Here is a 17,326-nt window from a genome sequence, read left to right as displayed (position 1 = left end):
CGCGCGAATGAGTGGAAGGCAGTCATTATTTAAATAAAAATTCAAACGAGTTTCCTGAAAAACATAACTTCTAAAGGAGGACGCCGTTGGCATTAAAATGGGTACTACCCATTTTGGTACCTTCGGTGGACACCTTTTAGAGAAAAATCTGCCACCGAAGCGGGTCATTAGTTACAGTAATTAATTGGTTTTGGTTTACATATTTTTGTCGCGGCTGGTCGCGGTGAAGCGCAAAAGGACGCTCTTCCACTCCTTTATCCACCGATGAATTACGTGTTCTTGAGCTTACTTCGCAACGAAGTTTGCAATTTTGGTTTGGAATCTCGTGCTGAAGAAAAAGTGGAAAGCATGCGATATCAAGGTACTATGTGATTAACTGTGTTCCGTCCGTGCGATCATAACAGAGAAAGGGCGCATATCAGTTAGATAAGCGGGGTGTGGGACTGACGAAGTCCGTCTGACGCTGTGAGTTTTTCTTCGGCACTCCCCGTTGCGAAGTAAGCTCAAGAACACGTAATTCCTCGGTGGATAAGGGGGTGGAAGAGCGTACTTTTGCGCTTCACCGCGACCAGTCGCGACAAAAATATGTAAACCAAAACCAATTAATTACTGCAACTAATGACCCGCTTCGGTGGCAGATTTTTCTCTAAAAGGTGTTCACCGGGGGTCCCAAAACGGGTAGTACCCATTTTAATGCCAACGGCGCCCTGCTTTAGAAGTTATGTTTTTCAGAAACTCATTTAATTTTTTTGTCTAAATAATGACTGCCTTCCACTCGTTCGCGCGGTGCGCAGCCTGTAGATGGTGTCGGACAGATACTTTTAAAAAGAAAGTTCTTCGATTGGTGCACCGTTTCGCGAATTATTATTTAGTCCGGGGTTTTAACTGAGACACCCTGTATACAGGGTGTTTCAGTTAAATCCCCGGGCTAAATAATTCGCGAACCGGTGCACCAATCGAATAACTTTCTTTTTTACAAGTATCTGTCCAATACCGCCTACAAGATGCGCACCGCGTGAATGAGCGGAAGGCGCTCATTATTTAAATAAAAATGCAAATGAGTTTCGTAAAAAAGCGTAACTTCCAAAGCAGGGCGCTGTCGGTATTAAAATGGGTACTACCCCTTTTGGGACCTTCAGTGGACACCTTTCAGAGAAAAATCTGCCACCGAAGCGGGTCATTTGTTGCAGTAATTAATTGGTTTCGGTTTACGTATTTTTGTCGCGGCTGGTCGCGGCGAAGCGCAAAAGGACGTAATTCATTGGTGTAATTCATTGGTGTAATTCATTGGTGTAAGGACGTAATTCATTGATGGATAAGGGAGTGAAAGACCGTCTTTTTGCGCTTCGCCGCGACCAGCCGCGACAAAAATACGTAAACCGAAACCAATTAATTACTGCAACAAATGACCCGCTTCGGTGGCAGATTTTTCTCTGAAAGGTGTCCACTGAAGGTCCCAAAAGGGGTAGTACCCATTTTAATACCGACAGCGCCCTGCTTTAGAAGTTACGCTTTTTTACGAAACTCATTTGCATTTTTATTTAAATAATGAGCGCCTCCCGCTCATTCACGCGGTGCGCATCTTGTAGGCGGTATTGGACAGATACTTGTAAAAAAGAAAGTTATTCGATTGGTGCACCGGTTCGTGAATTATTTAGCTCGGGGATTTAACTGAAACACCCGGTATATGTATACATACATGTATACGGTGCGGATGGCCACGCTTGGAAATGAACTTCACCGCATAGCACGCTCCTAGCCTACACTCTTAAAAATGAACTTCACCACATAGCACGCCCCAAGCCAACCATCATTCCGAGTGACAACGTTCTCGCCCCTGATTTGTTGAAAACGGGAGGAGGAGCCTATTTTGTGCCGTGCATAATGGCACAAAATAAGCTCCTCCTCCCGTTTTCAACAAATCAGGGGCGAGAATGTTGTCATTCGGGATGATGGTTGGCTAGGAGCGTGCTATGTGGTGAAGTTCATTTCTAAGAGTGTACCATCATCTCGAATGATATCGTTATCTGCCCTGACTTGTTGAATACGGGAGGCGTACGCCCTTTTTGTGACAATTATGAACAGCATAAGTGTCACAAAAAAGGCGTACGCCTACAGTTTTCAGCAAGTCAGAGCAGATAACGATATTATTGGAGATGATGGTTGGCTAGGAGCGTGCTATGCGGTGAAGTTCATTTTTAAGAGTGTAGGTATAGGGCCATCCGCACCGTGCAAGAAAGAAAAAAAGGAAAACCGGGACAGAAAAGTAAAGTTAAACCTTAAAGAGAAGTACTGAGAAATGTACTCAAACTAGATTAGAGAAGAAAAATGTGGAGCCGGCTACTCCACAACACTTCAAATTAAAATTTTGTACATCTAAAAAGTTAGAGGCGCTGTGCAATGTCCACAAGGAATGTGATTACGGCAGCTCTAGTTCTCGGCAGCTCTAGGAGCATCTCCCAGTTCTCTGCACCTTCCTGGGCAGGATTTCCGGAACATCCCCAACACTACTTCCGAAGAGCAGTTATTCGATCCCATCAATTTTCCAAATGCCGTTGGAGTTAACGAACTCGGTCGCCGCTTCTTTCATTTTTCTTTCTCGAAATGACTTGTCTGTGAGAAACACTCATTCCGAAAAGTGTGAGGCTTCGTACACCGCTTGGCACTTCTTGTTCAGACGTTTCAGACTGTGCGACAGGGTACTATATAATATCTCGCAAGTTTAAACGGACTTGTCGTAGCATGCATGGCGCCACAATTGCGGAAAGAAAATAAATGTCCTACAATATTGGAGCCACACCCTCGCACATTGTGAATCGTATAGTGGTAACCCTTTCCCTGTCTGTTCACAGATACCGTCCAAGAGCTGGTCGTCAGCAGCAATGCGGATTCCGACCGGAGCGACGTTGGACGTTTCCAAGATATTCTAGGTCAGAATGACAAAATGCTGTTTTGGGATCACGTTACCATACCTGACACAGTCTTGCAATGTGTCGCGCAGCGTATAGCAATCATATACTGCAAAGGACAGGTGTAGTTCTGCTTTGGACGTCGTCACACAAAGCCAAAGACGTGCATAATGGACGTCGTAATAATCGCTAAAAGCTTCGCGATGGAGCCTGTCTACATGCATCACTTATGAAGCGTTCCTCTGTCTCTCATTTGCTCCGTCATGTGTTTTTCGTTGCCTCTTCTTTTTTTTTTTCTTCGTTGTTGTTGTTGTTGTTTTTTTTTTTTTTCTTCTTGTTTCACAGAAGTCGTCTCCTTGGCTACAATATCCACGCAACGGACCTGGCATGCGGTCATAGTTTTCAGAGTCGGTTCCGTCATGAGCGTTGCCGTGCTAAGTCGGTTGAGGTAAAATAACGCGTAAGGGATGTCAAGAGACAGCCGGGTGGTGTATTGACGGCACGGAACACTTGGGGTGTGCGCAAAGATGGATGGAAGTCTGGCAGACGACGAGTTCGAATCGGACGATACACCAGTTATTGGTCAACGCAGACGTAGGCGGTTCTTTGGTGAGTTACGAAGTGAATGATGGCCTTGACGCATTCTGCCTCGACGTACAATCTTTGAGGAGTCGCTGCATATTTCATCCTCCTCATTGTCGAAAGCTGTCGTCAATCTATGCATGCGTCAAATATTTGGTGCATGTGGAATACTATCCAAGTTGCGCTCTTAAAGTACCGTTTTTGGATACAGGAGAGCAGTTTTATGTCTCCGGATGCAGTTCGCCATAGCGGAATCGTTATAAACAGTATGTCGTAAATGTGTAGTTGCAAAGTATCTGTGGGTTGCAATCACATGTTTTTATTTAATAGGCGCTTCGGACGTTTCGCGCTTATTTCACGTTCACGTATTTCATGAGGCGCTTATTTCACGTTCCAGTTGCATGGTAAAAATACCAATCTTGCATCAAACTCGCAACTATATATCACGCAGATAACTAAAAGTTATTGCGAACGCTACTGCACTCTTAAAAATGAACTTCACCGCATAGCACGCTCCTAGCCAACCATCATCTGGAATGATATCGTTACCTGCCCTGATTTGTTGAGAACGGGAGGCGTACGCCTTTTTTTGTGACACTTATGCTGTTCATAATTGTCACAGAATACGTACGCGTACGCTCCCGATTTCAACAAATCAGGGCATACAACGATATCATTCGAGATTGTCGTTGGCTATGAGCGTGCTATGCGGTGAAGTTCATTTCTAAGAGTGTGGGCTTGCAGAAACAGTGACACAGAATAATCAAGCTGTCGTCCAATCCGTGTCCAATCCATCTCGGCCTGTATCGGTCAATATTTGTAGTTTATCCTGCTTCCCGTTGAGTTTACGACGAAAGGTCGCGCTGCCTACCACAGGTAGGGCGGGTATAGGGCGAACGCAGCCAACGCACGATTGGCTATTGCTATGTAAATTTCGAAACTGCACGTTGAAGACGATATTCTACCTCGTACGATGTAACGTAATTGGTCTGTTCTGTTTGTATTGCATTGATTCACTAATTCGTTCTTGCTTTATTCGGCATACAAATTCAATAAATGAGCATCTTCCTACTTCACTCGACTCAAGGCTATACATTCTTAAAAATGAACTTCACCGCATAGCACGCTCCTAGCCAACTATCATATCGAATGATATCGTTATCTGCCCTGATTTGCTGAAAACTGGGGGCGTACGCCATTTTTGTGACAATTATGAACAGCATAAGTGTCACAAAAAAGGCGTACGCCTACCGTTTTGAACAAATCAGGGCACATAGCGATATCATTCGAGTTGATGGTTGGCTAGGAACATGCTGTGCGGTGAAGATCATTTTTAAGAGTGTACACTCTCAAAAACACAACTTCACTTCACGCTGAAGGCCAACCATACCGTTATCACTCATGATTTGTGGAAAGCGCGGGGCGTACGCCTTTTTGTGGCAATTAACATAACTTCATAAGTGTCACAAAAAAGCGTACGCCTCCCGCTTTCAACAAATCAGGGGAGAGAACGATATCATTCAGGATGATGGATGGCAATAGGAGCGTCTTCACTGCACTGCACAGATTAGATAATAGCGTTACCACGTCTGATTTGAGGAGAGAATGGGGCGTACGCCTTTTTGCCCTTTGCGACCAGTGAAATAAACGAAAGTATTACAAAAAAGGCGTACGTGTCCCATTCTCGACAAATGAGAACGATAACATTCAGAATCATGGCTGGCTATGAGGGTATTACGTTTCCTTTTTTTTTTCTTCTTCTTTTAGAGTGTACCTGGGGGGAATGCGTTTATGTGTAACAGACATCGGTTCGCAGTCTTCGTTAACAATCTCTCTGTTCTCTCTTTTTAGCGAAGCATACTTCTAGTTCGGAAGACGGTCATGTTCGATCGGAGTCATCTCGCCCGGACAAGGAAACAAGATCTCCTGCACCGTGTATTGGAAGCGAAGATGTGCCTCGCAATCTCTGTGTTGAACAGCTTCAGAATCACGCAAATGTTAGTCGACCGTCTTCCCTTACTACACGCCAGCAACTGGACCCCTTCTTGTGAGTCGAAAACTGTTCGCTATGAATGCAGGATGGCGAAATGAGCACGCTATAGTATACGTGTGCAGGATGTCCTTCTTGAACCAGAGCACTCAGGCAAAAAACGCAGGAATAATAAGTACTTCAGACCGTCAGTAGCTTGTAGCTGATTGTATTACGTCTCGGCGCAAAGACATACGAGTCAAAGTGTAATTAGGCTATAAGGCGTTTAGTAAATGCATCCTACAATGTCTTAAGGTTCGCGAAGTCTCCTCGATACTGACTATCACTTAATATTTTCCTCGAACAAAATACTCATTGCGCTAATTACTTTGATATGCGTCAGAAAATGAGACAATATAGTCATAGTTATATAGACTTCTTGTGCGAAGTGCGGATGCAATATTATTTCTTACCATCGCGGTCTGATTCAAGTGGGGCCTCCCATATGCTGAATATGCCTGTGGCTTGGACATAACACAAAATGTGAAGGCGCCCCTACCTATGCTGTGCCCAGGTCTGACTCGGAGCGGAATTCATCGTTCGTGTCCGAACGCATCCAACACCTCGTGCGCGCTTTTTCCAACCGCTCGCAGAAAGTGAAAGAAAGAATTGCTGAAGCACCAACGCCGAGTCCATGTAAGTTAATTTGCAATTGAAACTTTTTGCTCGAAGTCTGTGTTCTATACATTCAGTCCTTATAAGAATATTGGGCCAAGAGGGGACCAATGAACTTGTGCTCTCATGTCAATTTTTGGCAATAGTATCCAGAATCGGCGATTGACATTTCCCGTCTTTTTTTCTATTACATAGCGCCATTTTGACTAACGCGCAAAAAAAAAAAAGCGTTTCGATGACAAACAAAACTATATTTGTTCAGCACGAGTTGCGAAACAATTCTACTTTTAAAAGATTAATTAATGTGAGCCTTGTGCTCAGATGGATTATGATGTTGACGCTAATTGTGGGTTATGGGTCTAATGATGGGCTATGATGAGTGCCGATGTACGAATAATGTCCAAATAATGTCATGAGTGATGATGTGCCGAATAATGCCGATGTCCGGGTTATGATGCCGATGTCCAGCGACGTTCAATCTCCGGCTATGATAGGTTACGTTGCTGATGTCCAGTGATGGTTGTTACATGATGGGATATGGCGGGTTATGACGTCGATATTGTCACGAAGCGAAATGGGTCGGCGAGTCGTCGAATAAACAGCGAACGGTTTATTAAACTACTTGGTAGCAAAATACAAGAGTGATAGCTCTCTGAACACAACTGAGTCCAAAGAATCAATGCTCCAGCTTGGAGCGCACAAGCATTTAAGCGTCGCGCCGAAAAGTCTAGAAACAGCACGTGCGTTTGCCAAAGAGCAGGCGATGTGTCTGGAAGCTTCTTGCTTCTTCCTCAGCATGCGCCGGGATGAGATGTACCGTTTCGTGCCTGCCCTGGAAGTTTCGCGATGATGATTCGTGGCATTGCCCCCTCCGTAGTCCGTAGACGGGGCATCGTCTCGATGCCGTTTGTTCTCCTACTTTTTTTTTTTTTTTCATGTTGTTTCCTTCCAGCCAGTTTTCAGCGCTACCTGCTGTAGTACGGCTTGAGTCGAACGACGTGAACTATTTCAGTCCTCGGGGGTCGTCGAGAGGGAACGCTGCCCTCAGGTACCACTTCGTAATCCAGGTCTCCAATGCGTCGCAGTACTTTGTAGGGACCGAAGTACCGCTTCAGTAGCTTCTCGCTCAGGCCTCGTCGTTGAATCGGCGTCCAAACCCATACCAAGTCGCCTGGACTGAAGCGTACGTCTCGTCGGCGTAAATTGTATCTTCTTTCATCGACGCGTTGTTGTTGACCAATCCGTAGTCTGGCCAGCTGGCGGGCTTCTTCTGCTCGCTGTGTGAAGTCCAGAGCGTCGTTTTCCACATCACTGGGTTCGTGGGGCAGCATCGCGTCCAGCATAGTCGATGCGTCATGGCCGTGTGCAAGGCGGAACGGTGTGAATCCCGTTGTTTCCTGGACAGCCGTGTTATCGGCGAATGTGACGTAAGGCAGTATTTCGTCCCATGTCTTGTGCTCGACGTCGACGTACATCGAAATCATGTCGGCAAGGGTTTTGTTTAGGCGTTCGGTGAGCCCGTTCGTCTGCGGATGGTACGCCGTTGATCTCCGGTGAGCGGTGTGGCTGAGTCGAAGGATTTCTTGTGTTAGCCTGCTTGTAAATGCCGTTCCCCTATCGGTGATTAAGGCGGTCGGAGCTCCGTGCCGTAGTACGATGTTCTCGATGAAGAACTTCGCCACTTCTGTTGCTGTGCCCTGTGGAAGTGCCTTAGTCTCAGCATAGCGTGTCAGGTAGTCGGTGGCGACGATTATCCAACGATTTCCGGAAGACGAACGTGGGAAGGGCCCGAGTAGATCCATCCCAATCTGCTCGAACGGCGCCGACGGAGGTGCGATTGGCTGAAGGTACCCAGAAGGTCGTACCGGCGGCGTTTTTCGTCGTTGGCATTCCCGGCACGTTCTTACGTAGTGGTGTACGGGCTTGGCCAGTTTTGGCCAGTAGTACTTTTCCCTTATACGGGCCAGTGTCCGGCTGTATCCCAAATGACCTGATGACGGTTCGTCGTGGCAGGATTCAAGAATCTCGATGCGCATGTCCCCAGGCACAACGAGAAGCCACGTAGCGCCTTGCGGTGCGTGGTTTTCTTTGTAGAGTACACCATTACGTAGGGAAAAACTTGGGAGTGATCGTCTGAAGATGGGAGGAACATTGTCGGCGCGGCCCTGCAGATAGTCGACGAGTGTCTTCAATTCGGGGTCGTTATACTGCTTGGTAGACATGGTAGTCGCGCTCATTAGACCGAGGAAGGCGTCGTCGTCCTCGAGGTTGTTGTCCTGTCGCTGGAGTGGTGCTCGGGACAGGCAGTCGGCGTCGTTGTGTTTTCTTCCTGACTTGTAAGTGACGGTCATACTCCTGTAATCGGAGGCTCCATCTCGCTAGGCGTCCTGAGGGGTCCCTTAAACCAGCCAGCCAGCACAGAGAATGGTGGTCTGTTACCACCTTGAACGGCCGTCCGTACAGGTAGGGGCGCAACTTTGTGATGGCCCATATGAGTGCAAGGCACTCTTTTTCGGTCGTCGAATAGTTCTTCTCTGCCTTGGTTAGCGTTCTGCTTGCGTAAGCGATGACACGTTCGACGCCGTCGTGAAGTTGAACGAGCACGGCTCCTAGACCATCGTTGCTTGCGTCGGTGTGTATTTCTGTTTCGGCGTTTGGATCGAAGTGGGCAAGCACGGGTGCGGTCTGTGGACGCGTCTTCAATTCATCAAACGTCTGTTGCTGGGCTTCACTCCAGGTAAACGTGGATCCGTCCTTCGTGAGGGCATTCAGGGGTGACGCAATTCTTGAAAAGTTCGGAATGAACCGTCGGTAGTAGGCGCAAAGACCAAGAAAGCTTCGAACGTCTTTCACGTTAGAAGGAACACGGTAATTTGCGATGGCCGCCGTCTTCTCGGGGTCGGGGCGTACGCCGTCGCTGCTCACGAGATGGCCGAGAAATCTGAGTTCCTCATAGCCGAATCGACACTTCTGAGGCTTCAACGTTAGCCCTGCAGTTCTGATAGCCTCGAGGACTTGCTTTAGCCGTTCAACATGTTCTTCGAATGTTCTTGCGAAGACGACAACATCGTCGAGGTACACGAGGCAGGTTTGCCACTTCAACCTGGCGAGAACTGTATCCATAACACGCTGGAACGTCGCTGGTCCTGTGCAAAGGCCGAAAGGCATAACCTTGAATTCGTAAAGTCCATCCGGAGTGACGAAGGCAGTCTTCTCACGGTCCCGTTCGTCGACTTCAATTTGCCAGTACCCCGTCTTGAGGTCCATGGAAGAGAAAAATTTTGCGTTTTGAAGGCGATCGAGCGTGTCGTCGATCCGCGGTAACGGGTAGACGTCCTTCTTCGTTATCTCATTGAGTTTCCGGTAGTCGACGCAGAACCTGAGTGTTCCATCCTTCTTCTTCACTAGTACCACCGGCGATGCCCACGGACTGGTCGACGGCTGGATAATGTCATCTCTTAGCATCTCTTCTACTTGCGTTCGGATCGTTTCTCGCTCTTTGCAGGAGACCCGGTACGGCATGCGGTGAATTGGACGGGCCTTTCCGTCGACGATGATGCGGTGCTTCGCAATGGGCGTTTGTCTTACTTTCGACGATGCAGCGAAGCAGTCACTGAAATCGTTGAGCATCTGGAGAAGGGTTTGCTTTGGAGTTGTATTGAGTTGAGGGTTTACGTCGAAATGTTCAGCCTCGTGTTCCGTGGTGACCGCGATGCGAGCAGTATCCATCAGGCAAACATCCGTGGTGTAGTATTGGTCTACGATGACGGCTATCTTCGTGCCGTTCGCCAGGTGTTGTGGCTCCGGGCGAAAATTTGTGACGAGGAGTTCGAATATTCCGTTTCTTACGGGCACAATTCCTCTTGCTATCCCAATTCCTCGTTCGAGGAGAAGTTGCGTGTTGCCTTCAGCCAACAAACAGCCAGTCGGTGCTCTCTCGCACGTAGCGGTCACAAGGACTGACGACAAGGGAGGCAGGTTGACGTGCTGAGTCGTGACGGCGGTTACGTCCGTGTTTGTGCGTTTCTCCGGGGTTATTCGTGCCCACCACTTGTCTTCTGCTGTTTCCGGCGTTTTAAAAGAGATAACTCCATTTGTGAAGTCGATGATTGCTTCGTTTTCGACTACATCCCGTGGGTAGTTCGGCAAGACGGCAAAGCTGACGACGTACTGGATGTCACGCACTTGTATGACTGCCGTGCATCGGCCAGTCGGTGTTACGACGTGTCCACAAGCAGTGCCGATGTTAGGCTCATCCCACTTCGTTTGCACCTTGCGAAGCTTCTTAGCCAACCTACCACTTATAACAGAGTCGTCGGCTCCGGTATCGATTAACGCAATCATCTCATGGCCGTCGATGAGTATTTTCAGGTTATTGGTAATTTTTCGACCGTCGTGTTGGTGCTGCGTTGCTGTTCGTCGAGTTGGAGGAATTGTAACTTGTCGTCGGTCCGCAGCTTCACCTCCCGGAGCTGCAGTCTTCAGTTTTCCCGGTTAGGGCTGCGCCACACAGGTCGTCTTGCCGGTGACGGTGAACGTGCTCTTCCTGGCGACCTGCTGCGGTGGGGGACGCTCGGGGACAGGTCACGTCGCGAGCCAGCAGAAGCATTCTGCTGCCGTAGATAGTCTTCAAATGCGGCGGGGCGACTACCGCGCTGGGGGCGGGGGGCGTCGGGTGAAAAACCGGGACGGCCAAGTCGTCGGTAGGGACATCGGCGATAGACGTGGTTGGCCTCTCCGCAGTGGTAGCAGAGCGGTCTGAAGTCGGGAGTCCGCCAAACGTCCGTTTTGCGAAACGGCTGAGAGTGTGGCGGGACGCTCGGAGTAGGCTGGACAGGCCGAGGAGGCGTCCAACGGTTTCCGTAGTACGACGGACGAGTAGGTGGCACCTGTCTCACAGCGGCGGCGTAGGTTGGTCTCGGTACTTCGGCGTCGGGGTTGGCGGTTGACGATGTCTGGATTGCCTGCTGAACCTCGTCCTTGATGATCGCACCGATCGAAGACAAAGGGTCTTGAGCCTTCTCAGGACAGAGGAGAGCTCGTACTTCTTCGCGTACCACCTCTCGAATCAGCTGTCTGAGCGATCCGACGTCGAGGCCAGCGGTCGTGGAGAAAGCCTCATAGCCCTGGTGTCGTTCGTTGACGGTAGCGCGAGAGAGCAGGGTCCTCTCAATGCGGACGGCTTCGTCCAGAAAAGCGTCGGTCGTGGCGGATGGATTCCGGGACAGGGCGCGAAAAATTTCTTCTTTTACGCCCCTCATGAATCGCTGAACCTTCTTCTCCTCGGATGCTTTGGGGTCAGCTCGCCGGAAGAGCCGCAACACATCTTCGACGAAGCCTGTAACGCTTTCGTTTGGCAGCTGGATCCGTCTCTGGAGCAGATGTTCAGCGCGTTCAGCTCGTTGTTGAAAAGCGAACGCCTCGCGGAGTTTGCTTTTGAAGACGTCCCAGGACGTGAGCGAGGTCTCCCGGTTCTCGAACCATGTCTTCGCGGTGCCTTCCAGGGAGAAATAGACTTTGACGAGCTTCTGGTCGTCACTCCAGTTGTTGAACTTGGCGATCCGCTCATAGTGGTCGACCCAATCGTCCACGTCGTCGTAATACTCCCCGCTGAATGTCTTCGGCGACCGTGCAGGGGCTATGGGCGTGGCAACAGGTTGCGCCACTTGGGTACTGGTCTCCGCAGTCATCTTCTTCTTGCGTTTAGGGGGTTCTAATGGACCGAATTCTGCAGGCAGACCAAGCTGTCTTCTGCTTTGTCGCAGTTGGTCTTCCAGGCCGTTGGACAAGGAATGCCCCGCACCTCCACCAGAAATGTCACGAAGCGAAATGGGTCGGCGAGTCGTCGAATAGACAGCGAACGGTTTATTAGACTACTTGGTAGCAAAACACAAGAGTGATAGCTCTCTGAACACAACTGAGTCCAAAGAATCAATGCTCCAGCTTGGAGCGCACAAGCATTTAAGCGTCGCGCCGAAAAGTCTAGAAACAGCACGTGCGTTTGCCAAAGAGCAGGCGATGTGTCTGGAAGCTTCTTGCTTCTTCTTCAGCATGCGCCGGGATGAGATGTATCGTTTCGTGCCTGCCCTGGAAGTTTCGCGATGATGATTCGTGGCAATATGATGCGATAGGCCAGGGGTCAGGAACCTTTACAATCCCAAGGGCCACATTTCAGCCCCCCCCCCCCTTTCGTCGATTTTTTCCAAGGGCCGCAGAAGATATCTGAACCCATTCTAAAATAAGTCTAAATTAGCCTGCCGATATTATTAATCGGTCGAACAAGCTGATCGTTGTTTTGTAATGTTACTGTTTAATAAGTGTAACTGTACTGAAAACTTGCGTTTTCGATGGCTTGTTGCATTCACAAAGTTATGGTAAAAGAATACGACAAACACATTTTGTTAATTTTATTAAGAGTGGCAAAGGCAACACAGAGAGCGCGCTTTTGACTGAGGAATAGACCTCTCCCTGTTTCTAAACAAATGACGTCATAGCGTTCGACAGCGCCACCAATTTGGTAGAGTTGAACTACGCTCGAAGCTAGGGGGCGAACAAGGTCGCGCCCGAAATCCACGGTCCTGAGGGGATTACGGTGGTCCCTGAAAGGGACGCGACCTTCGGGCTTCGGTCCTACTTTTCTTTCAATAGGAGGCAGCGAACAAGTGCCCATTCGTGGAACCCAGCCCTTCCCTTCCGATTTGTTTCGATTTCAGTCTGTCTACCAACGTCATGATTGCGTTTCTCGGGTAGGGGTCTTATTCGCCTGCAGTGCTGTGCTTTCTGCCAGTCAGCTAAGCACCGGGATTTTTGTCGCACGGGGCCGCGACTGCAACGCAGCAGGTTCCCGGCCCCTGCGATAGGCTTTGAGTAAGACATATACCATGATATGATGTTCAACTAATTTGTAGAAAAGTCCCGCGCGACCTATATGGTCAGACGTCGGTCATTGCGAATCATTGCTCGTACACAGTCCCCTCGGTGGACGGTATGCCTGGGCGAGTTCACGTTTGAAACAGGAATACCAACCAAACGTCTGCGATTGACGTGGACTCCGAAAGTCGCTTGCAGGATTCATACAGGGTTTCCAAGCTAACGTGCACCGGGGGGTCTAAAAAAACGGTACGTCATAAGCGAATGAAAACTGCTGAAAGTTGTGAGGAGTCGCGTGTTTCGATCGCCTGCACTCTTAAAAAAAAGAACTTCGCCACATAGCACGCTCCTAGCCAACCATCATCCCGAATGACAATGTTCTCTCCCTTGATTTGATGAAAACGGGGGGGGGGGGGGGGGGGATGTACGCCATTTCTGTGGCATTATGCAATTCATAATTGCCACAGAAATGGCGTAGCCCCCCCCCCCCCGTTTTCATCAAATCAAGGGAGAGAACATTGTCATTCGGGATGATGGTTGGCTAGGAGTGTCTATGCGGTCAAGCTCTGTTTTTAGAGTGTGTATTTTGACATTGTGGCTGATTAATTAATTAGGCGCAATTAATTCGCTAACTTTTTAATTATATGTAATACAAAAACTATGTTGTTTCATCCAATGAAACTGCCAATATTGATCCAATGTTCCCGTGGCCCCTGCATTGGCTCTATGCGCGCACGGATTAGTATCGGATATAGTTGAGCCTGCTTGATTGTACCATTCGCCGTAGAATGACCTCGTTATTGGTTGAATTGTGAATAGCAGTCTCTGAGAGGTAGCGAACTGGTTTCTGAAATGAGAGACGTAAACAGGAAATTCTAGAGTACTTTAGAACTTCCCGTTTGTCTCTTTAATTTCAGAAACTAGTCGCATCTTCAACCTTGCGCCGACTGGTATTCACCATGAAAGTTGCTCCCTGAGAAAGCGTTATTAATTACAGTTGAACATTTCACACGAGGACCATATTATTATGTTTCCTTCACCAAATCCAGCTCCTCCGCCAGAGAAACGAGACGAGTACGAGAGTCGCCTTCGCCTCGACTCCTTCAGCCTAATTGAGGATGGTCCCCTCGGTGGCAGCGAAGAAGCACAGACTGCGTACCTCAACTTTTTCTGCTGCAGGATCAAGAAATCTTTGCACTTCCCGAAGACGTTAGATCCGCAGAGTAAGTTGAGAATCCTGCATGGTTGTGGCCACCTCTGTCTGAAAGGCTGTGAATTACTCGACACAAATCGTCTCCTCTGTTGCCAGGCTTGGGTACGTAACTCTCTATGAAGAAGATGAATGCAAACGGCGTAATACGCTGATAAGGAAAGTTTATGCGTTTGAAAACACTTTTAGAAACCAGGGGTGGGCAGTAATACTCGTATTTTGTATTATAAAGTATATAATACTTGCCAGAAATCAGTATTATAGTACCAATAAGTAATATTCTGATATTGTGATGTTACAAGGATCGTTCAAAGTTGACAGAGACTTTTGCTGGAAAAAAAATCAGAGAGTAAATGTAGTTGAATAAAACTTTCGTATGACGAAGTGCAATCCTTCTCGGATCAACAGCACGTGCAGAAGCTGCAGCTATCATGACGGCGAGCAGTGTGTTTGTAGCTATTATACTGTAGCTGTGAAACAGTGGTGCATGATCATGTTCCTTGTGAAGGAGAACGTCAAACCAGCTGAGATGTTGCAAAGATTACGGGCACAGTATGGGGAACAAATGGTGTCAAGGATTTGGATTTGGATTCGAGAAATCCTGGATTCGTCCCACTCCCATCTCTAGTTCATATTGAACAGCTTCTTGTGGTAACGAATTCCAATCAGTAATCGAAGTTGAAAAAGAAGAAGAATTGTTTAAACACTTGGATCGAAAGCATGCAATAAGGTGTCTTTTTCGTCGTGCGCAGGCACAATGCAACCTGCGTGTGCATAAAGCATCCAAGTAGCATCTTGTCTGCGGATCTCTTGACAGCTGCGAGGCAAAATTGACGTCACAGCAACGTAATTGATTGTTAGGGCACCAGGGGAGATGGCGCCGTTTATACCCGTGGGATTCTCCTTCGGTATGTTGAAAGAGGCCCACTGGACGCCATAACGTTCGGAGACCACCGTCGTTAGCAGTACATCCGGGTGGCCACCCCATTGGCGGCCACACTTGCCATGTCACATCCTCGGGTCATAGCCTGTGTTTCCAGTGGGCACCCAGTCACACCGGCGTGCACGGAAACACCCGCGCAGACGCCTTAGCACGTCGGGCACATGAGGACATCACCTTCAATAACTGTTCACTACCACTTTCAGCCTCAGCATACGATGTGTATATACGAGGAGTAGAGTATACGATGTAGACAGTTTAGCGAAGCACGGGATATGGTGACGATTGAACCACATGGACACGTTAGTCCGACCGCAGTCACGCCAGTGAACATCGCAGGCGTTGAGCAAGCCATCCTCGAGAACCGGCGAGTAACAGTTCGGGACATTGCAGCTCAGCGTAATATTAGTGTCGGCAGTGTGGAGACAATCATTCACGAGCGCGTACTCTTCCCAAGGTCTGTGCAAGATGGGATCCCCGACACCTCACTTGTGACCAGAAGGGAGCGCGCATGGCAGTCTCTGAGTAGCAACCGGTTTCAATCCGATGGGGGACGAATTTTTGCAATCAGTCATCACATGTGATGAAACCTGGATGCATCATTTCACTCCAGAGACAAAAATAAGCAGCATGAAATGGCGACATAAGGCTTCCCCGTCGCCAAAGAAAAGCAAGATGCAGTCGTATCTGCTGGGAAGTCCATAGGAACTGTCTTCTGGGACATTGGGGGTGTCATCCACGGTGGCTTTTGAAGCAAGGGGTCACCATTAATACCCAGTACTACTCCACGTTGATACCGTGCGAAATTCGCGAAAATTCGCAAAACAAAAAAAGGGGGGGGGGGCATTGGATGTTGTCCGGAAGGGTCATTCTTATTCATGGCAACACCCGTTCCTCACACGACGAATTTGACGGTAGCAACCCTGGCCGAAATGCTCTTAGAGGTTTTGCCCCATGCCCCTTACAGCCCAGATTTAGCCCCGAGCAATTATCATTTGTTTGGTTGTGCCCCTTAAAGAGCACCTTGAAGGAAAGACATTATACACAGATGAAGCCCTCCAGAAATATGTTCTGCAGTGACTACGACAGAAGTCCCCTTCTTTCTACCCCAAATGCATCAAAGAGTTGCCACAGCGATGGCAGCGATGTCTAGATGCACACGGTGACTTTGAAAAACTGACGCAGTTTGGTGCTTCCCGAATTTTCCATTGTATTTAAAGAAACAAACTTCTCGGTCAACCTTGAACGACCCTTGTATAATACGTAATACTTGCATTTCTGTGTGTTAAGCGGGTAATATTCAAGCTGCGGTTCAACAAAGAAAAAGCAGAAACATGCACAATTTATGTACTACTTCGTACAGGTATTCTCCAATCACGTATTATTTTAGGGGAATAGTAGATGCCTTGTTTCGACAAACTGTTTGTGGGACACGGACTTGGGGAAAATTAGCGGTAAAGGTGCACCGGTGACACTCGGTGGGTAGGACTTAGGACCTCTCAGTAAGTATTACATTTTCTATAGTATTTTCATTTTTGTGTATTATAATATTACTGGCCACCCCTGTTGGAAGAGAATGCCATAACACGGTCATAACTAACCCTAGAATGATATTGTTCTCTTTTAACGAGGAGCGTCTGTGTGACAATTTTGATATACAGGTACGCAAAGCGTCACAGGGATGTCCTCGAGAAATGAGTATACAAAGGACGATATCATTCTAAGCGTCTCGGTGTGGTCCTGTATATAGCGTTCATTTATTCCCAGGCAAATTATACATCTCTTGGCTCTTCATGGTGACGTTGTGTTACCTATACAACTGCTGGGCGATATTCCTTCGTGCTGTTTTCTACGAGCCTCATCACAACACCGTAGGGTACCTGGTAGTCGATTACGTCTCCGATGCAGTCTATTTACTCGATGTACTCGTCTTCAAAACTAGAATCAAATTCCACTCTGGAGGAATGTGGGTGGTGAGTTGCTCTGGGGTGTCATTTGTTCTCTGTGATGGTAAACATTCTTTCTTCTCTTATTTTCCTTATTGTTACCTTTTTTGTAGAGGGGTACTCGTAGCACCTTAAGTGCTGTGACTAGATGACATCTTTGTAGGCACTCGTTGTGGAACTTCCATCAGATGTGTGATGCGGTATGATGAAACCCGAATGAAAGAA

General features: G+C 48.1%; 1 protein-coding gene across 1 annotated transcript in view; it reads left to right on the top strand.

Moving 5' to 3' along the window:
* Positions 1-17,326, top strand: part of LOC135377883 (cyclic nucleotide-gated cation channel beta-3-like) — a 72,154-nt gene that overhangs the window by 27,210 nt on the left and 27,618 nt on the right. The window contains exons 3-7 of the mRNA XM_064610616.1: positions 2,853-2,930; positions 5,343-5,538; positions 6,035-6,156; positions 14,055-14,228; positions 16,923-17,128. Of these exons, the coding sequence (XP_064466686.1) occupies positions 2,853-2,930; positions 5,343-5,538; positions 6,035-6,156; positions 14,055-14,228; positions 16,923-17,128 (776 nt within the window). The remainder of the gene's footprint in view (positions 1-2,852; positions 2,931-5,342; positions 5,539-6,034; positions 6,157-14,054; positions 14,229-16,922; positions 17,129-17,326) is intronic.

Source organism: Ornithodoros turicata, chromosome 1 (genome assembly GCF_037126465.1).
Source record: "Ornithodoros turicata isolate Travis chromosome 1, ASM3712646v1, whole genome shotgun sequence".
NCBI lineage: Eukaryota > Metazoa > Arthropoda > Arachnida > Ixodida > Argasidae > Ornithodoros > Ornithodoros turicata.
The sequence above is the reverse complement of the archived record's forward strand: the minus strand, read 5'-3'. Positions and strand labels throughout refer to the sequence as shown.